We start from the raw sequence: 22,242 nt of genomic DNA on the forward strand, positions 1-22,242 counted from the left end.
GTGTATTATAGTACATTAAAGTACACATACACGCAGCGCACCACTTCCCAAACACTCAGGCTGTCTGGGGATAGTGCGTCATTCCCATGTGGCAAACGTTAACTCTCTTGATTCAAACTACACTGGCAGAGTGGCCCTCTGTTCAAGACCACAACGCTCTCATGATGATCATCAGGTCATAAATACCAAAGGGGAAAAAAAAATCAGTGAAAACTATCTTAACCACAGTATTTCCATACTGTCTGATAACTACCATCTGTCAATGGAGGAGGAAGCAGAGATGAAAGGGGAGTATCACTGGAGCCATGCATGCAGCACAGTAATAACGTCTGGAATTTTCACTGCGCTCCCTTTTTTTTCTTCTTTTCCCACTTTTTTTTCAGCACAGGGAAAAAAAAGAGGCACAAATGTGGAATGGTGAAATTACAGGCATCTGAGCCAACACATATACTCACAGGGTAGGAATATGAACAAGGCTAGAGGGTGGGCGTTTGAGGGGAATAAAGCGGAAAGGGTCATTTCATGCAGGCAGATCACTTGACAGCTTGCTCTCCAGAGGATGGAGGGGTCCAATCAGGTTGCTGGTGGACCCCTTCGGTACACTGGGCTACAGATGGCTGGGGTGTGGCAGGAGGTAGGTCCCATTGTCGACATTAATCTCCATTTAAGATGGCTTGTCAACCTTCACGATCCACAACACATTGGAACTAGCTACAGTGTATTCCATTATTTGTAATGACACATCATTACGAGGGCTGGGGAAATGTCACTTAATGCAGATAATGGTATATGATTTGAAATTATTACACAGACCTCCATAAATTGGCCACCAAATGAGCCTCTGTGCTCAGAAGGGGTAATTAATTCAGTCAAATTCTTTAGCCGCTTGCATGAGGGGATATTAGCAGATGCTGCATGGTGTTCAGTGGTTACAAAATAGCCTAATTCAAATTAATTCAGCTCAATAATTTTGTAAAAAGATTAAGAATTAATTGCTCTGCGGCTCTAATTCAGGATGGCTGGGTTAAACCATATCACATCACATGAGTTTTAAAATAGTATCTCTGTTTACACAAAAACAGCCTCAGCTGCTGTTTAACCTCCCACCACCCACCACCAGCGATGTCCTATATCTTTGTAGGAGCACATACTGTTTTATAAATTTTTTCTGTCAAGTAAAAGCAGCCTGGCCTTACTTAACATCGCGTGCGAGCAGTAACAAGAGACACTGAACTTTCACTGTCATGTGACACCGAGCATCAGTTATTGTGCTTGTAGGGCTACAGTGTTCCTGACAATGCGAAGAGGAAAAAAGCACACCTGTCTTTTCATGTACAGCAGCGCCTGAGGGAGCGTACACCGTTTTCGAATTTGAAACAGGTAGGAAATGAGGAGACTTAGGAGAGATCAGATGTCAAGAGTGTTAAGCTGTCATTGTTACGGCCAACAAAAGAATGCGGGCAGACTCCACCCACCCTCACCCTCATGGGAACAGATCACCTGCTGAACCACAGGACGCAAAAACAACGACTCCACCTATGACAAGATTGTACAGTGGCCTCTCCCCTTGAAAATCATCTTATTTCCCCCCTGTGGATGTTCTCCCACATACATTCCACCCGACACATGCTCTGTACCACGGCTCTGTAAGCCTGTGATTCATAAAGTTATTTTAAGGTGTTTGCAGTGGAGGACTGTGTTTACAGTGCGCTCTCTTTTAGACGGACAGATCGATGTGTCTGAACTCTTTATGAGTTTTGACTGGGGCTGTCAGTGCCTCGGCCTCCCAAACCCCCAAATGTGCCCTTTTCTCAAGGACAGCTAGTTGCTAGGGCAACAAGAGCCATTGCCATGTAAGGCAGCTTCCCCAGTCCGTTCCGCAGGCTGCACCCGGACCTTACAGCCCTGATCACAGCCTCAGACTGCTGATGACAGTGGGACAGGGCGGAGGAGGGAGGTTGTGTAGCAGTGGAGGATAAGGGGTGGGAAAGGTCGGAGAAGGAGAAAAGCGGGACGAATGGAGGATAACTAACCTCGGTGACCTGCTGAAGACATACAGTGGATAGGTCTAGAATTCACATTATTGTCTTGGTAGTGATAAGAAGCAATACGGGATGAATTACGCTTCCCTCTCCATGAAATAAACAACCCGTTAAAGTTTCCTCACTGTTTCGGATTTCACAAAATATCATCTGCTTCATGCTGATTTCAATCTCCCATATCTAGTTCAACAGCCAGCATTTCTGTCCGACACAACAGCCACAGTGGCTGCTATCCTGGCCACAGGTGAGAGGAAAGCAGGGAGAGGGGTGGGGGCGGTGGTGGTGGCAGCGGCAGTGGTGGTTGTTGGGTGAGGGAGGGGTGGTCCTTTGTGCCTGGAGGCAGATGTAGGAAATAGCTGACAGAGGCAATCACTAGTCTGTATGTGTGTGTCTTTCTGTGTGTCTGTGTTTGTAAAGGACAGCACAGGGAGCAAAAGAGAGCAAGACAGAGTGAGGGAGAAAGAGGGGAGAGGAGTGGGGAGGAGTGGGGACTCTACTAGAATTCAAACAAAGGCAGCAAGCGGCAGCTCCGAGCTCGGTGACAGAGGCTCCCTAAGGTGCAGTCTAGCTGATGGACAGGTGGCATAAAGGGGCTGCGTGTTGTCCAGTCAGTGGGGACAAGGGGGGTGTCACAGGAAAGGAGGAGGGGGATAGGAGGGGATGGAGGAAGGAAGGGAGAAAGAAGGGGGGGTGGCATTGCAAGGAGCAGCTGGTGCTGAATCCTGTCACTGTCCCTGTGTAACCCTCCAATGCACACATACAACAACACACAATACACACAGACACACACAACTCAAACAAAGCACAAAAGATAAACAGTACCCTGAGCTGGACCGTGAGTATCAGATTTTATATCTGCAGCCATCTCTCCCTGGAGTGTATTTATTAAAGATTATATCTACTCTTCTGACCACAAGCATTTAATGAGGCAGCAGGGAGTCTGAGTGAATCCTATTATCCATCTCATCTCAAAGGGAAAAAAAAACAACAGCTGTAATACGCCTATTTTGCACGCATGCATGCATCTAAGACACACGCACATGCTTGGAAGCCTACACTTAAGAATCACATTACTTAAGTATGAAACAAAGAGGGAACCCATCTCTCTCTTACCAGTTTTATTGTGTCATGCTCTCTCAATTAGGCCAGAGGACACATTTTAAAATCTTCCCGGGACAGCACAGTCAAACAAAACACTTTAATATCAACTCCATTTATTGTGCCACAACTTCCAAAGTGCTCAGAATAAAAGGTGAAGGAGTGCTACCCAGGCAGTGGTAAATTCTCTGATCATGTGGACTCAATCAGGCTTGCTTGTCAAATGGATAATCAGCTCATTCAAGCCGTGACACGCCAAGGTAGACTGTAAACAGGATTTCAACTGATATCAGGACTCAAAAAGATGCGACCGGAAGGATTAAATCAGACACTTGCTCAAACGCAAACACACACACACACACACACACACACACACACACACACACACACACACACACGTACGCACACTCAGAAAACCTCACCCCTGCACCATTACACCTGCGTCTGTAAAGGCTGGCATTGTTGGGAGGACATTCATTTGAAGGCTTTAATGGCTGCTATTTAGAGGTGGAATACATTAAATAGTCCAATCATGGCTGAACAGTGAGGTGGTGGCCCCGGCAAATTTATACTGAGTGAATAGATCGACTAATTAGCCTTTAAATATGTCATTGATTCATCTAAAACAAGGGATCCCTGAGCTATTCCGCGTCTTCCCCTCCTCTATGACTACATCCTTAACCCTGATAAAGGAGGGGCTTGGCTGGCTGCTCTCCCTTCCATTTGTCCTAATCAATGGAGGCTGCTCAGTCCAGACCCAGGGGGTCAGGGAAATTAAGTACCCAGCTCACACAGAGAGGGACCGGGCCAATGCTGGGGCACTGGGGGAGATAGGCAAGCCCTCTGTTACCTTGGCAACTCTACCGCTGCTGAGTTTCCCCCAAATATATTCCTACAAACCAACTCTTCTGCCCTTGTTAGGTTGGTTTGCTTCAAAATGGCTGCTCTCGAAGAATATTGCTTTGTATGCAGTACAGTCACTACTCACCATGGAAACTCCTTGCAAACAAATTCAAATTATTGATTTAGACATACACAGCACTGCCATGTGTAATAAATTATTCTCTACAGCTGAAGACACTTTCAAATGCTGTATAGAATTCTAATCATTAATTTTCCAAGGGGCCACTTTCTGCTTGAGAATAGTCCCTCATGCTACACCAGGTGTTGGCAATCTGGACCTCCACAACTGGGATTTGAGGGAGGGAGGAAGGAACGATTTCTTTTTCTGTATATTTTGGATTTTCTTTTTTCCTGCCAGGCCCACAAAAAGATTAACATCAGCCTTAATGTGACGCTGTAAAGTTATTCCACCATTAAGGCCAAAATGAAAACTTAATGTAGTGAACTGACTTGACAGTTCTAATTATTTGTTTTGTCACACCCCTGCTATTAGCTTAGTGGTCGTAACCACAGTCGATTTAAAGCTGTTGTTTCATTCACAGACTTGTTCGGGAACTGCTCTTCATCTAAGTCTGTGGCTCAACTCCTGATGGGAATTCTGTCCATACTTAAGATGTGCTGGAGAGTCTCTTGTGAGGCCTCCATGTCAGTCATTCTCAGACTGAACGAGTCATATATGTCACACACATACACATGTACCCTTAAAGCAACCCACCTAGCCTGAAGGCATAGCTTTCCCCTTGGCACGGCTCGGTACATTCCAGTTCTGCATATCTGACATATCCATACAGGCCGGCGCATATCATCTTTGACGTTAATGCTGAGGTGCTGAAAAGGTCATTGTAAAAATATAATGGTCGAGTAGATGTCTACCTTCTGGGGAAATCTACTGTATTTACTCATATTGTAAGCTGACAGTCACGTGAGTTATACAATCTATATCTGTCTGTGCCCTCTGTCGACCAGCACAAGATAGATAGATCTAGTTAGACTAGTAGATTGCACATATCCATTCACCTTTATGGTAAATACACACACATCCAATTCTGTGGTCGCCAAATGTAAGAGAAGGTATTACAGAAGTTGAGGCAGCTTGGAATAAGTGAGGGCCTGCAAAACGGAGACTGGCAGATTAGTCTTGGGTTCCTGGAGGCAGCAGGATTATCCCAAAGAGGCTAGTGGGGGTCATGTCAGTTGCACTCAGACGAAAATCCCCATCCGTAGCAGACCTGGATGGAATGCCATGTGCAAAAAATCTTTACACGTGTATAAATCCGACTGTAGTTCCAGATAGGTTTTTTTTTTTGTTCTTCTTTAATGAAAAAAAGCCAGACAGGACAAATGTACATTTGGGTAACATGTGTGTCTTAATGGCTCAGGTTACCTAAACCCTGATCATCCCCTGCTCCAAACAAATGAGGTAAAATTACGTGCAAAAACTGTTTCAGCAGGTCTGGCACCGACAATGACAAGAGAGGAGGGGCAAGGCCAGTTAGTCTTGCTTCGCTGCATGGAGGTTTGATGAGGAAATGGGAAGGGCATCCATCCAAGACCTTCGATTTGTGGACCTCTGCCAACCCCCTTAACCAGAGACATAAGCAATTGATTAAAGAATACGGAAAGTCCTACTTGCAGTCCTGTGTGGTGATTTTTTATGGGCTCTTTTCCTTTGACTGCATCAAAAGCCTTTGATAAGTGTATTAGACTTTAAATGTCAGATCGAACTGGCATGATAAAAATCTGCTCCCTCATATCTACTGTCAATAAGGTGTCTGCATGCTGGATTAACATTAACAAGTCCAAATCCCTGTTACACATTCAACAGGCAAAGCATTCGACAAGAAGCAATCAAAAATCAAATATAGACAGTAGTTTTTGAATCAACCCTCTGCTTTTCTGGATAGAAGACCGATCAAGGGTACGTTCTGCAGGGCACCACCAGAGGCATCCTGAGAGGTCAAATACCTTCTTATCAGCACACTAACAGGTTCTGGCTTGACAAGCTCAATTAGCCAGCGCTTAGTGCAGTCTATGAGGGGACCACGCACTCAGCACGAGGCCCATATCAACAGAACCAGGGAGATGACAGACAAGCCCACAAAGGCCCAATTGTGACGGTGCCTGGAAGGTCGGTGAATGGGTAAAGAGGGAGGAAGGACTTATGCTCTCAGGGGTTTTGTGATGTGGCTGATAACAACCTCTCGGCTGAATGACAATGCCACTGTAGAAAGTCTTCTGGATTCACCTGCATTGAGGTCAACATCTTTAAATGAGCATCATAGCAGAGAGCAGATAAAGTAGTTTTAAATGAAAGTTTGCTCCAGTGAGATTGAGGATATATTGTGTCTAATACATTGTTGACTTTTGCATAGTCTAGTTTTAACTGACAAGGCCAGACAGCTTGCAGCATGCCTTTGACGTAGAAGCTGTACTGTTTGGAAGGCAAAAAGATAAATAGTGAGGTGTTTAGGCACGTCACTCGACTGTTTTGATAAAACAGAGATGGTATTTCTGGATTGGGCTCTCCTGAATAGCACTACAGTGCTCCCATTGAAGCCCATCCCTCTTGCAACACTATACCGATAGATAACGAAGCACGTTAGAGCCATGATTTCAATCATAGCCAGTCATTCCGTAATGGGAAGCCTGCCTGCTGGCATGGTTTTGACACAGATGGAATTTAAGCCATCTTTTGCCAAGCTTTCATTGGCCCTTATCCCCATTGCCACACTTTAATAGCAGTGAGGTACAACACTGTGAATGATCCGAAGTTAATCACGCTGCTTGCAGGCCCAGTTGATTCCTGTAATCTCAGAATTTTGCACCATGTTGAGATAAAAATGTCTCCTGACAGCCTCGAGAGCATCCACAATAGTTAATACTTTAATAGAAAACTCGCACAGGGTTATTGCAGAGATACATGTGCGCTCATGTTACCCAGAGGCCATCATGGATGCATGACAGTTTCTTGGCCTATGCAACAGACCCAAGACATGTTTTGTCTACCATCGCCACACAAAAGATGTGGCAGTGTCTTCTTCCTCCTGCAGCCTCCAGACAAAGAGGGCACACACACACACAAAAAAAAAAACGATTTAACTACAAGCAATCTGTTGAAATAGGTCATTATGGTGGAGGCATGCTGTGAATGCAGCGCGTCCCCAAATCAATACGTGAATTGCTATATTTAGTAAGAAGGTCGCAAGGAGGAGTTATCAAGGCTGTACAAGGAATGAGAGACATCAACGAATCAGCTCTGTGCTTGACTGAGGCCTGCTTATTTTAGATGCAGATGGCTCCAAAATGTCTCTCCTCTGTGGAGAGTTGAGATATCCCTCATGGTGTCTGAAAATGTCACATTCTGCTCAGTGTCAATGTCATAACATTACCCTTCAAGGCGCTTCCCTGAGACAATGTAATCTGAAATATCCGTTGTGAGGGGACATTGTTATTTAAATTGATTCAATGTATGGTTAAAAGGATTGACACAGTGGAGGATAAGGTTTGTGAGTTATCTTAGAGCCACTAGACCTTTTCTCTTCAGACATAAGTAGGGGTGGGAAGTAACAAAGTACAAATGCTTTACTGTACTGGAGTAGATTTACTTTTTTCCTCTAAATTCTCAGGTAAGCCCTTAAAAGTCATTTCCCGCCACTGTTTTCAAAAATCTATTGTACACAGCACTCAGAAACATGCAGTACATCTGAAAAAAATACATAAATTACAGTTTCCACAGTCAGTGACAACCCTACACTGAGCCAATTCATATCACACTGTAAGGGGAGAGGAACCTACTCCATTGCCAAGTGCATAACATCATGTAGTGTGGTTAAAAGAGACAAAGTATCTACACTGTACTGTGATCGCTTCCTCACCAGTTCTTGGTCCTGTTTCAACTGTATCTGTGTCCCTGTGAGCTGACAAGGTCTGTCTTTTTAGTTTCAGCCAAAATCCTAAGCATCGTCACGACTTTGCACAGTGGAAAAACAGCCAAGACAAGGGGAGCGCTGAATCAAAACAACCTCATTAATAACTGTGACTAATGTATTCCAGACATTTCTTTAAGCCTGTTACTGCACAGAGAAGAGATGCCCGTACAGGGAGGGGAAGCAGCGGTGGCCCTGGTGTGTGTCGAGACGGTGCCATACTGAGTCTGTTGGCGGGGTGTATTGAAAACACCCTGCACATGAAAATGCACTGATCTCTCCCCCACCTAAACCGCCAAAGTGACTCGGTAGAGACCACACAGCCTTGAGATGGACCACAATAAACCAGAACACTGGTCCCAGCACGAAGTGAGCATTTCCCAGGCATCAATATGCTGAGAGGCCAATCCAGGCTTTGTAGTAAACACTGGCGGGTGGTTAATGTGCTGTGCGGAGGAGTTTTGTGCGTGATTTTTCTGTAGAGCCTGTTGACTGTTTCGCACTGTTTCACAGGCGTCTTTCTTGACATATACATTGCATCTACAGCGTTTTTCTGAGCAGCAAACCCATATTTTCACTAAATGGGAAATCAAATGCGGACCTCATATTTCTCTCTTTTTCATGTCAATACTCAAAGCCCATTACTTGGGGGTGATGGATCTTTTACAGCATTTATAGTCGGTTCTACCTTGCAGGGACTCTAATTTGAGATACTGTTCTAGTATATAACCATGTAAAGTTCGTCCAACAGATGTATTGATCTACTCTTTAGGTTACGGCAGTGTATCAATCGTTTTCTGTATGTAATTCTATTTTTGCTAGTGACCACTCTAAATGCAGAAATGCCCTCATTTTACACAGCTTGTGGTAAATTTTACGGTATCTAGAATTACCAAAAACTTGAGGGGTCTACAATTACACGGAGTTGAAAGAACAAATCGTACTTTTGCCTAATAAAAAGAAATTACGCAGTAATTACTGTCTAATTTTCTAACATGACTGGGACATAAAAACATTATGATATCCCCGCACTGTATTATAACTCATGCTGTGAGGTGCACAGGAAGGGACTGTTATTTTTCCACACAAGGCAAAACAGAGCAGCCTTCTCATTAGCTTGTTGTTTACAGTCTCACCTCCTCCTTCTCCATATAAATTCAGTATAAACAGAGAATCCCTAAAGGCTTTACAATATAAACTGTGGGAAAATAGCACTAATCACAAGCCAAAGACGTGGAGGTGGAAGAGAAGAACAGGGGAGGAAGGAGAGGAGGAACATGGTGAGATTATTCTTATCCACAAACCACTGCTTCATACCATAATGTAGTGGTAGGAATATTCTAACGGACTAGATAAGGATTAGCCTGGCGGATTGTACTACACCTTTCATCTTCTTAAGCGTGGTGGAAAAAAGAGAACTGTATCCTTTAGATGAACCCGGTTCTTTACAAGAGCTATAAGACTGAGGAAAAGCGTGTCGAACCGTACCTTTCAGCAGAAAGCTTGGGAATTCAACAGGAGAGCAGAGCAGCTCATTATATTGAGTAATTTATTTGCTTAGCGGCTGCCCAAGGGGAGGTAAAAAGTTTTAACATCCAGAAAATTCTGTAAGTAGCCCATTTACAAAGCAGAGCTGTCCCCTGCAGCTACAGAACACCATCCCCCTCAACCAGGCTTCAACAATTAAACCAGGCCACTGGAGCCAAGATTGTTTTCCTGCCCAGCATCAAGTGTGCTCATCCTGCACAATTACCATCTTAATTAAGTATTTTGATAAACAAGGTAAAGCAGTGAGCGAGCTTATTAAATACTGCATGCGATATGCCAGTATCTGTGATGGCAAACGGAAAAAAATGCTTCTAGGAAAGTAAAGAGCACTGGCGTTGTCAGTGTTTTTGTCAACCAGAGATTTACACATCGTCTTTTATGTCTTAGCATGATCTTGTAAGCTAAAGCTTCAACTATTTTTAACCGTACTGGCAGCATGGCCCTAGGGATAGCAATCTTGGTTTGTCAGTCACTCCATCACTTTGGTGCAGACTACAATTACTAGATGGATTGCAAAGAACTCTTGAATGTGGTGATCCACTGACTTTTACTGTAGCATCAGAAGGTCAAGTTTTCAGTCATCAGTCGTGTGAAATATCTCAACATATACAACACTGATCAGCACAAAATGAGGTACAGACATAAATTCTGCCTATAGAAGATGCGGATGTCGGAACAGTGATGTCAGCCATTTGTTTGTGACGCCTTGAGTTTATTTTTGGGCCAGATGTGACCTGATTTTGACTGTGGGTGGATTAGCTTGATTAGGAACATGCATTTTTAATTCAACATTAATTGGGATGCTAATTTCGGCAAGCGAAAAGCAGGATTAGAAAATTGAGACCATATACTAGGAAAACGTTTACTAAGGTCATTTTCTCAGATTTCTTTGTGCAACCAAAGCACATTTAAGACCTCTTGAGCTTTAGCTACGTCTAACTCTTTTATCAATACTTCATTTTTTGAAAATCACAGTTATTGTCAATGCTGGTTATCAGTGACCTACCTAATCTAAACATCAGATTTGTGGTTTGAAGTCAATGTGCAGGAGTTATTCTTGCATCAACACCTCTTGGGCCTTACTTGATATATAAAATAACATAAGCAATATGTCTGTTTAAAAAAACATTCACATGGATTCTCTCAGAAGTCAAGAACACACAGGTACCAAACTGGAAAAGAAAACAGAGTACAGTCCTGAAGTGGTGGCTCTCAACAGGGGAGAGCTTAACTTTACAATGATGAGGCTTTAGAAGCATGTGTTCAATTTCAAACTCAAACACCACCAGGAAACCTCCCTGTGAGGACGATGACAGAAACTTTGCTAAGCCAGTCCAACTTTTGAGTTGACATTAGCCGGTGGCTTTCTAAACATTTCGGAATTAAATCTCAAAGTAAAATAAATCTCAATATAAACTGCTTGATTTGGTTGTTGACTTTGCTCAAACACTGCAGAGGCACCCTGTGGGTAGATAAGGCTTGTGTGGACATGATCACCTCAGAGGGATTCACTGAGGTTAACAGAGATGTTGCCCTTGAATCCAAGGATACTTTCTGTTTGTTGGTTTTTCTTATTTGGTTTCAGGCACTGGAGTTAGCTGTTAATTGAAGTCAGCCTTTTGTTTTCCTTTGAGAACAGCAGGGTGCACTTGTGGAATCTAAATCACTTTGATTGCCAAGTAATCAAACGCGCAGGAATTTATCTAATGACCCTGCAAGAGAGGCTTATCGACAACTTAGAGATTTACAGTGCATGCTGACTCACGGTACAAAGCAAAGTGGACCTTGCAGTGTCCGGCAGATAATCTATTAAATGTACAGCAACAAAGACTTTGAATGTACATCTCCTAACTATGTATATTCTTAATTCCAACTTTCTGATAGAATATAGTCAAAATTAATTTTCATTTTCAAGAACTGAGGGAACCATATTTTAGGGTTGACAATGCCACTTTTTTTTTTATTATATAATGTATTTTGAAAGGAGCCGTATCAAGAAATCTTCTCATAGCAGAGTAACTAATCCCTCAGCTGAAGTCAAAACATCTCAGTGAGAAAATATTGGAGTTGGGAAGTTTATAGCATTAATATTCTCTGCCTGTGATCTCTCTCTTTTCAGCTGCTCAAAGGAGATGCTGTCTCGTGGTTATTAGTGCGGTATGTTGATGCGCAGTGAGGCATACAACACTGATAAGAGAATGAGAAGGAGAGAAAGAAAACCGAGCTCTTCATGTGTCCTTGTTAATATTTCTCTTCCACTGTTTCCATTGTGATCTATTTCCACCCTCTCATCTCTCGGCTTCACCCATGCAGCCAGTTAATCTTTAATCACCTGACGTTTAACAGGAGAGAGATCTTTGTCGGTGGGTGATGTTACTTATTTTAGAATCCATTAAACTTCTGGAGACTCTTCTCTATAGGGAATGAAGTGCCTGTTCTCTGTTTTACAGTACTAAGTGAGGGTGAAAGTGAGGGCCATTACAGGCTGCAGTCATATACTTACATAAGTTTCTGTCGTCGAACTTCTCCTCAAAGGAGCCAACTGTCAAATAATTCAAATGAGCCCAACAGCAGCACAATGAATACCTGGTGAATTATATAACCAACAGATGTTTTTGAAATTTCTACTCAGCGTTGAGGGGCTCATATTCAGGTGGAGTACATGCCACATCAGTAAGCACCTTTATCTGTGGAGAATCTTACGTTGCAATCCTGTGACTTTGTATGAGATTGAATGACCATCCGGTGTGAAGCAGAATATAGACTCAACCCTTTCAGCTTCTTAGTGAATGACCAAGGGGTTAACTTTGTGTGAACAACTGTGCTCATCTCTTGGATACTGCGGCCACAGAGTACACGTGGCACATCCCACCAATGTCAGGAATGGATGAGCTTTCTCCTCACTCTCACTTTTAGAACAGCTCTAATGTAGGTCAACGGCACACAACACAAGACGCCACAATTTTCTCTCAATGTTGACCGAGTTCTAATACATCATTGCAAAACAAGGTCACTGATACTCGAGAGGGACTCCTGTCTTAAACAGTGAGCCCGATTGTTTCTCATCTTTTATCCAGGCAGATGCTTGATCCATCAGTCTCCCTTACCCTAGAGAGCGGCTTGAATCCTCTAGCAGGACGCAAGTCGAGGACATCTGAGAGAGCGCGCATGGGGATGTTTTGACAAAGCCCTGGCCTTGTCTCTGATGAGAAAAGAGAGGCACGTCTGGAAGGATCTCTCTATACTGCACAGCTCTCATTTCCTCAGTGTCAGTGCAGTCCAAGGCAAATTCATCATGAATAAAACCATGAGGTCTCAGGGTTGTCACCCAGCTTTGCTCTCATGGAGAAACACCAGAAATCTGTCTGTGGTCATCAGGCTGTCTGGTATCTCGGGGCTCAGGGTGAGACAGGGGTAGGTGTTACAAGCAAGAACCAGACCTGCACGAAGCCTCTACAGTCGATGAGATGACCAATAATGTAGGAAAAAAAGAGACGCCGGGATTATAGGAGGTCATGCTGTCTGAATTTGAGATTCAATAGATGGTGTGGGATAATGAGGAGTGTGACGGAGGGGCATATGGAGCACAGCCCGACATGTGCAAAAACATGTGGAATACGTTTACAGGCTTAACAGGCCATGATCTTTGAGCTCAGGGAAATTCGCAGGGATCGCAGGTCACGTTATCACATCCGCATATGATGGATGTGCTGTGAAGATGAGGATGATTAAGTGTATGTGTGGGTATACGAGGTCGCTGTGTGCGCACAGGATTGCATACTGTATGGTAGTGCGTACCTGTTTGTGTACTTTAATGTAATTTGTGCATTCACTTAAGGCTGGGGAATATTACCTGAAAATACTATAGCAATAAGGGGTGTTCTTATATCATGATATTCAGGGTAAATAATACTGATATTGGATTAAAAAATACACATACAGACAAGTATTAGAACAAGTAGAACAGTCTGGTAAGTTCAGAAAACCACATCACTTCACTGTAATGCAGCCTTTTAAAACCAGGAAAAGACAACATATACCGTACATCACAATAAAATAAAAATTGAAGAGCATATGTTGCCCCGTGTTGCGATAACGATATAAGAGATAGACCGACTGACCAGCCTCACATTGAGGCTGTTAGAAAGACTGTATGTGTGTTCAATTTAGGGCTTCTCTTCCCTTCCGCTCATTAGAGGCTCCACCACTTGTTTTCTCCCTCACTTTTGCTCTATGGACGTGTGCAGGGTGCAGAACAAACAGAGAAAAAGAAGACAGAGAGGAAAAGCACCTGGCCATACTGAAATCTCATCATAGTGAGGAAGAGGGAATAAAGGCTCCTGAATGTTCCCAGGGGCCTCTGTGGACAGAATGACATGTCTTAGAGCTCGCCTGTTTGCCTCCTGCGGTTACAACATCCTACACTGTGTACACGCCGAAGACCCTCTATCAAGTAAACATCACACACTAGTTCTGGGGTCTAAATGAAAAGATCAGTAATGGAAATTAAATGATATTGCCTATGATGCAGGAATTAAGTCATTTTGTCTATGATGCCATTTAACAGACAAATGTTGCAGTAATGAACATCTGTTCAGGAGCTCATCTGTATTCCTTATGCTTAACTAAGCGCCTCCTAACAGCAGCCAAAGCAGCCATCAATCTGGGAGAGTAAGTGTGGCTTTTACTTTAACATAATATTGTGTGAATACCTATTGTGTAGGCAGACTGTTGACATGTTGGTCCCCCCTCTCTCTTTTTCTAACTCTCTCCCACTCTCCCTTCTTTCTCTGTAACTGCAGCCCAGCGCAAACCTTCCTTCATCTTTGTTTGCACAATGCACAATGCAGCAGAAGCCTTGAGGGGGTGTGTTTGTTTTGTTTTGCTTTGTGTCTTGTTCCAGCGCAGAAGGACAGTCATCCAGTCATCAGCATGGCTGTTCCCCCACGTGCACTGTTAGTCAATTAGAGCTGCCATTAAAGACGGAGGCACCCAGGGAAATAAAGGCAGCGGCGTGGATTTGTCTGTGCTGCGCTGATTTCCACCCTTAAACCCTCTCCAGACGAAAAGACTGCAATAATTGGGATTCTGACAGTGGGTTAGGGGGGACTCATTTCCTGCCTTCGCCTCCTCCCCTCTCTTCCTTTTCCATGCAATCATGTCTATCCAATCAGGTCTGCCCAGCACCTACCTTTGCACTCGATCCCCCTAACTCTCTTTATCTACAAACACATTTGGCTGAAGAATTACTGAAGCTTTTCCTTCTTAATCTAATTGCTCTGAGTGCAACTGCGGGAACCTCACTTCCAAAGCCACCGATGCAGACCTTACTGGTAAGACACTGGCATGAAAAGAGGTGCTAGTGTTGTTCCGATTCTCCACACCGTGACCTGAAAATGCTTATTAATCATGTGACTTACTGACCCGCTCTGCTGGTTCGGCATATTTGCCATGACCGTTACAAACATACACTATCTAAATCTTTGAGTAGTGTCACAGCCTGTGAGTGCGGAGGCAGAAACCTGATTTTTCGCAGCATTATTCCACTGCACACAAGAAGAATGTGCACAGTTGCACTGTTTCATCCACTGTCATGCCTTTTGATGTTATGCGTTGATTCGTGTCCCAGCAAATCTAGGCCACGCAACCACTGCTTGTTTTACGATGTTTTTCTCTTCTTCTGTCATTTACAAAAACATAACCCAAAGAAGAATCAAGCTGTTAGCGTCGCTGTGACAAATTGTCTGCCATCTAAATCTTCGCTGCTCTATAACACGAGCCACGCTCCCGTAGTCGAGACCCTTGAACCCACAATAGCATGGGGTTAGATGATCAGATTACAGTGAAAAAGCACACATGGGCATTGTTAAGGCAGTTTGCGATTCCACCCATGAACATGGCTCTCATTGTACCCCACTGAAGAGAATGCTTTTCATTCTCGAGGGAAAGGCAAGGGCAAACAGGACCTCACGTGTCTCTGTGGTGCATCATCTTCTCAAGGCTCTGAGGGGATGAGGGATCTCTATTTTCAGGGCTGTGTCTGATGAAAAGCCCTGGTGTGGTTCCTTCACTTCTTAGAGAGGAAACTTAATCTCACTTGTAAGACAATCAGAGGGAAAAAGGCCTCTGCAATTTGATGTAAGCACCCCTTTCTACTGTCAATATTTTGACAGAATTCATGACAGCATAATTATTTGCCGGGATCCCTGCCAAGGATTTAATTGTTACATGCGTAATTACACGTTTAGTTGCGGAGATGTTGGAACAAAGCATCGGTTGCGTTATTAATACCACAGTACAAATAGTCGCTTTCATCTTGGCTGCTTTACGCTCTCTCTGTGGCTCCATAATCCAGCTATGAAAGTGGATATCTAACAACCCCTCCGAGGGCACCTCTCACAAATCAATTCATTACTCCATAATATCGGCAGGCAAAGGCGCATCTTTCATAGATCAATTCATTATCCAACTTCTGGCAGTTGAAAGGCAATGACTGACCACAGTTTCGAGCGCTGATATCAGCTTTCAGAGTTTAGGAAGATGGCAAGGGAGCGGACCAACTGGTGGCAGCCTTCCATCAAAAAGGGCTTCCGAACAATGGGGGAACCGCAGAATAACATCCTTTTTAACTGTAATGGATTTATTTTCTTTCTCGGTTTAAATACACACTCCCCCGTTGTTTGCACTGACGCTCATAACTATTGTATGGAGCCATAAAAATCCATCTCCATGCGTAGCGTTTTGCTGCATTCCACAGCTGCACTCACAGATAATGCATTCTTTTCATAAAGCTTTAATATTCAGTCACTGCATCGAGTGATCAGGGAAGGCCAAGTGGCACAGAGGACGGTGAAAATCTGTCTGTGTGCATGTACTGTATGTGTGCTTCTGTCAGTGTCACCGTGGCTTGTCTCTGAGCCCTGCAGAGCTCAAATCTATAACACTCAAGACCGCAGGGGGTGATGAAGAAGAAAGCATGCAGTCAGTGAAGCTTTTCTTCTTTTTCGAGCCTAGGTAAAACAGCCAGTGTACAGCAGGTGTGTTGGCCAGAAAAGGGAAGTTGAAATTATCAAAAATTCTCACGCCCAGCAGTGTGAGGATGTAACAGAATCAACACGCTTTCCCCGTTGAACTGACAGCATTTAATTGTATAATCTCGTTTAGCACAAAAAAATACCATGACATGATGAGGACGCCCCTGAGATGTTCCAATCCACCACATGCAGCGAATTACATGTAGGTCAAATAACAAGCAGATTTGTGTAATTATGAGGGGATGTGGATTCAGAGTAGCTTGCAACAGCAGAGAAGCTGTCTTCAAATGCCTCTTACGGGCCTGTATTCCTCGAGGAGGAGCTGGTGCCGGTCCTCATTAGTAGTCATTGAATGGGGCCTGGCAGTGTTTGTGAGGCAGCACCCATCACGTTTCCCCTCCCAGCACACAGACACTGGGGGATGTGTTGTAATTACAGCCGCGCATAAGAGAGGCAGCAACACACCGATCTAAAACGCAGGTGGGTGGTTTGTTGTGCCGGGCAGGAGCAGCACGGCTCCAGTCTGCAGGCTACACGCTGTCGTGCTGTTTCCAGTGATCAAGATCTCTAAGCACGTTGACCAAATACCACCTGCCAGAGTGAGGATAGGGCACAGCACAGGTAAATGTTGGGTACATTGATGTTTTGAGAAGCCAAAAATCGATTCGCCTGTGAGGGATTCAAATTGATGGGAAAATGCAGGCAATTTTGAAAAATATCCTCTTTGTCCTTATAGACAGAAGGAGGCATTCAACCAAGAAAAGGTCAGCACACAATATTTTACAGATTGAAAACTGTTGGTCACATTATCTTTGAATTTCCTCTGTAAATATGCAGACGTGATGCTCAGTTGGGAGATGTTTTTTGATTTGTTTTATTCTAGGGCCTATTATTTTCATCATCGACTAGACTGTTGATTACTTCCTGGTCTATAAAATGCAAAGAGTGTTTCCCAAAGCCCAAGATAACATTTTCACATGTCTTGTTTTGTCGACAACCTAAAACAATTTAGTTTACAGTCATAGAGAAGTGAAGAAACGAGAATTAAAATATTGATTGTTGCAGCTGTATTTTATCTTGGGGAAGAAATACCCTAAACACACCCAACTAACAATCTACAATCTGAAAGTGCATTTGATGCTCTTTTTACCTAGAGAAAAAAGGACTATAATCTTTACGTAATAGACTGGAGGTTTAATTATACAAGTGCTACAAGGACCACAGGAAGAAAAGTAATAAATAATTTGTTCCCTGACAAGCTGTTGTGATTTGGGACCAAAGACCTGCTATAAGCAACTCCCATCCTTTTATGGCTGCTCAGAAGAAAGAACCGAACTTAACACCTTCTGCAGTTACATCTTCAAAAGGCATCGGCATATTCACAGATCAAACTCTAACCAGAATTATCATGTGAACTGCTGTATCCAGTAGTGTATTTCAGCAAGGGGGATGGAAATATAGCGATGGCTAGTTCTGAATAATCTAGTCACAGGATGTATACCTTCCTTCATGTTTTTTTAATACATGACGGTATATCAGTAGCTTATACCATCGAATGACTGGGAATTAAAAGATTCCTGGAACAGCTTAGAGTGAGTGCACTACCAGATATAAACACTGTATAGATTGTATCCTTGTGTGTTTGGATTACTCTGTTGTGAATCATTAGGCTTAAAACATACCTCGACAAACAGTCCCGTTCTCCACAGCCTCGTTCCCAGCTTTGCACATGCAGCGTCCGATGGGTACCATCCACTCTCCGTCTCCATTGCAGTACAACTTAATGGGCACATCCACCTCCTCTGCGTTAGGGATGCAGACACCTCTTGCGGCCACCAGGGAGGTGCTCTCTGCTCCTGAGAGTGTCTCCTGGAACAACGCCCCGTTCGTGATGATACGAGGGCACTTCCGGTAAAAGACGCGAACAGCGATGAGGGACATACAGCCACCGTAGTCCTGGAACGCCAGGTAGAAGCCGTTTCGTGACACAGGGCCGAAGCTCCTGACCTCAGTGTTGATCTTCATCACTCTGCCACCGAGGTCTACCTGGGAGAAGCTCTCGTCTGCTGCTATGGTGTCAACTTTGATCCAGGGGTTCTCCATCCAAGCTGGGGAGTTTCTGGTGGCTGTGTCGGCATCAGATTCATAATAATAGAGGTTAAACGTCTCTTTACAGGAGCCCGGCACGTTAGGAATGCTACTGCAGTCCCTCACAGAGAACTTCATCTCCACGTGGATCCTCTGAGCACCACGACGCCGGATGTACTTTGTCCGTACCCAGTTGTTCTGATTGTTGTCGAAAACATTGCAGACCTGGTACGTCCGGATGGTGTTCATGTTTTCATCATAACCGCTCACCTCCTCCCACTGTGGGCCAAGGACAGACACAAACATTTTTACATTTGAATACAGAACACAAAACAATAGGCAACTGAGGAAAATAGTTCACTGATTCATTCAATTAAGTTCAATTCAGCTGTAAAGAAGTAAATGGTCTACATGTTTTCTATTAACATAAACTGTCATAAAGCCCCTGCTGATACCTATTTTGCAGCAATAACAAGAATGTTTTCATGCTCACTTTATGATACTTTGATTACTGGGCGTAATCAGCTTAAGGCAATATTTTGATTAAATTGATTACACGGTGTAGGGAAACAAAATACCTCTAACAACCCCGTTTGCATGGATGCATTAGACAAGACTAAAGGAACAAATGAAAACCAGCCTTTCCAGCATGTTCTCCCATTTCCTGTGGTAATACTGGTATAATAAGAAGCCTACTTACATGTTACTTACTCCGACCCAGCTCCTATTTGTTTACACAAAAAAGTAGTTGTTTTGTATTCATAGTAGAGGGATTGTCTTATTATAATGAGAGACAACATGTTAGTGTTCACTATTTGAAGATTATGTGTTCCATGACTTTCAGAAATCTAAACCAAGCAGTATTTTAATCTATGAGAACCAGCTGCTCTGTGATTACTGAATTAATTGCAGTTTTAGGGACATTTTTAAGACCTGATTGTGTAAATCCATCAAAGGGAGGTTGTACTTATGTTACTTAATGTAAAACTGTACTTGAATTAAAGCGTCAGTTTGCCTTTTTTTCTAATCTTTAAAAAACATGTAGCAGCAGTAAAGGCTGCAATATAGTTTTTGTTTCATTCATTTTTATTTATTTTTTTTAACGTCAAGCTAAATTTACAGGACAAAAACCTTTTTTTTGGGATGTTAAAAAACCCTTCTTTGTACAGGAGGATAGCTTTGATGTTTTCCAGGGAAACCATTCACATCCTGTAATGCTTTAAGAGAAACTGGAGACATGACATTAAGTCACTTGAATGCAGCAGGGAGGTTCTGGTTTATGTGATAGTGTGTCCTACTTTTTTATTGTGTCTTAATAGGACACATTCATAGCACATACTGTAATGTGTTACTGACATTGCAGTGAGAGATCCTTTCACTGCGGTGGCGCGCTGAGGAAACATGACATGAATTTTCCACAATCAAAGTCATACTTAACTGGCATAATCGTATTACACAGGTAATCATATAAAGAAAAATCAAGGGGGCAAATTTCTCTCCAGGTTTTCAGGGTATTCTGTTCTACTTCAAAGGCCACATATTGTGCACCAGTTTGAGCAGTCGCTCCGTCTGTACAGGCTCCAGATGCAACCTCTGTGGTTTTCCTGCCCCTTGGCCATGGATCAGACCAGATTTAAACACCATGCGCTCTAACCACCAAGCAGGTCGTGACCTTGACCTCAACATCTCAGCCAAAGAAAGAAACCCTGTTCTCAACCCCCAAGAGCCACTTTGCATCAGCTGCACCATCCACTGCTTCAACCGCTCTGCCTCCCCCCTTCACTCTTCACTTCACAGCTGATATAATTTCTCAAATTAGTGCCCACTTAGTGAGGATTTTGACAGATTTTGACGGGTTGGGAGAAGAAAGTCACTCTCTTGTTGCAAACCGGCGCTCTATCAAACACTTTCTGACTAATTAGAACAGCTCTGGTCCTTAATTCCCATGTCCTAATTAATCACTGCGCGTGTGATGCTGGCTTGACCCAGACCCAAACCATCAGAGGAGCCAACCTAAACAGAAAAGACTGATGTTCAGCCAATAATAATAATAGTAATGAGAACAACGAGAAAGCAGCGTCATGACAAAAACTTTATAAGAACTTCTTACTTATCAAAACTGGGCCTGTAACTCAAAACACAAAGAGTTTTTTATGTTAAATCAGAGAAAACAAACTTGGAGAGAAATACTTTCAATTCAGCTCAGTAAATTAAAATTTTGATCACAGAGAATATGAGAGTACATTTGGGTGCAAGTTTAATTCTACTGTTGCATCACATCAAAGTGATGCAGTGTGGCAAAATTTAAACTCGTAAAAATGAAGCAATTATTACATGATTGTAATGTAAGCTAGAGGTTCTTAGGGGGTATGGTTAAAGGATAAATCTGTCTTTTGGCCCATACTGGCAGACATCATCATCGCAGGTCATGAGCAGCCATTGACCTTCCCACTTGTTGAGGAGCAGTGGGGAGGCTGTGGGCCAATTAAACAAGAGCGGACAGTCCACTTCTACCGAGCACAGAGCGTTGGACAATTGCAGTTTAATAAAATGAATGTGGAGACAGGTGGGGGTTGCTGCTAATGAGGGATGCAGACTGGAGAAACTGCAGGGGAAAGTGTTGGCAGTGATGTGGGGGGAAGGGTTGAGCCAGGCTAAAAGAGACCCCAAACAAAATGTGTTTTGATGGAGGGCCCCTTTTTGTCCTGTCATGGCCTCTTTGCCCTGCTTTCATCACAACCAGTGGAGGGAAGCAAATGGGGCATAATAAGAGCCTAACGATCAAGCACAGAGTGTGAAATTAGAAGAAACGTCTTCATTTTCACAGCCCTTTCCCCTGGCTCTTTACACAGAGTGCGGTAAAAGGGTGGTCATGTGTTTTAAGTACGAAAGGTGGAGGTAACCCTGGTGGTGGATGTCAAGATGGATTAGTTAGACGGGATGAGCTGCCCTCAGAGGGTGATGGAAACAAAAACTCCAGCTTATTCTATCGAGATCCTGTTGCATTTGAAAAAAATGTTGTTTTTCTTGTTCTCTGGGAGTGGAAATCAACAGCCATAGGGCTGAGTGCATTGACTCGTGCAATGCTATAACATAAAATCAAGAGATGTTTAGGAACGGAAGGATCAAAGCCATTTTCCTAATAACCAAAGGCAAACCAAATATTATCAAGACCTAATTTGCATTTGTGAAATATTTTGGGTTTTTTTTTCGAAGCTATTAGACTGTAAGACTTCAAGGTAAACAATAAGCAATGGATTCTTTCATGCTACAGCAGATGTGGATGTGCTTGCTACCTCCGAAAACACACAGAAATATACTCTCACGATAAAAAACCAATGATGTAAAACAGACCGCTCGACTGGCTCCAAACAAAAAGACGCTCTTTTATGTTTTAATTGCTCTCGTTGGGGTCCTGAGTCTAATAATCCTGGCTTGTTGGTAAATAATTTTAAGTGTTTACTTTAACCTGCTGGGTGTTTCCTATCCATTTTCCCACAGAGAACAAAACAAACACTAGCATCTGCATATTTCATGCTCAGGTCTACAACCGTTACCCTGAAGTCAGTTGTTATTAATTAATAACATTAATAATAAATAATT

At 43.2% G+C, this 22,242-nt stretch overlaps 1 protein-coding gene across 4 annotated transcripts in view; it reads right to left on the reverse strand.

Annotated features, from left to right (window-relative positions):
• The window catches only part of ephb2b (eph receptor B2b), a 136,367-nt gene that overhangs the window by 56,022 nt on the left and 58,103 nt on the right, over positions 1–22,242 (reverse strand). For all 4 annotated transcript variants that reach the window (XM_030420397.1, XM_030420400.1, XM_030420398.1 and 1 more), the window contains exon 3: positions 18,234–18,918. In XM_030420397.1, coding sequence (XP_030276257.1) covers positions 18,234–18,918 — 685 coding nt within the window. The remainder of the gene's footprint in view (positions 1–18,233; positions 18,919–22,242) is intronic.

This window comes from Sparus aurata, chromosome 6 (assembly GCF_900880675.1).
Source record: "Sparus aurata chromosome 6, fSpaAur1.1, whole genome shotgun sequence".
NCBI lineage: Eukaryota > Metazoa > Chordata > Actinopteri > Spariformes > Sparidae > Sparus > Sparus aurata.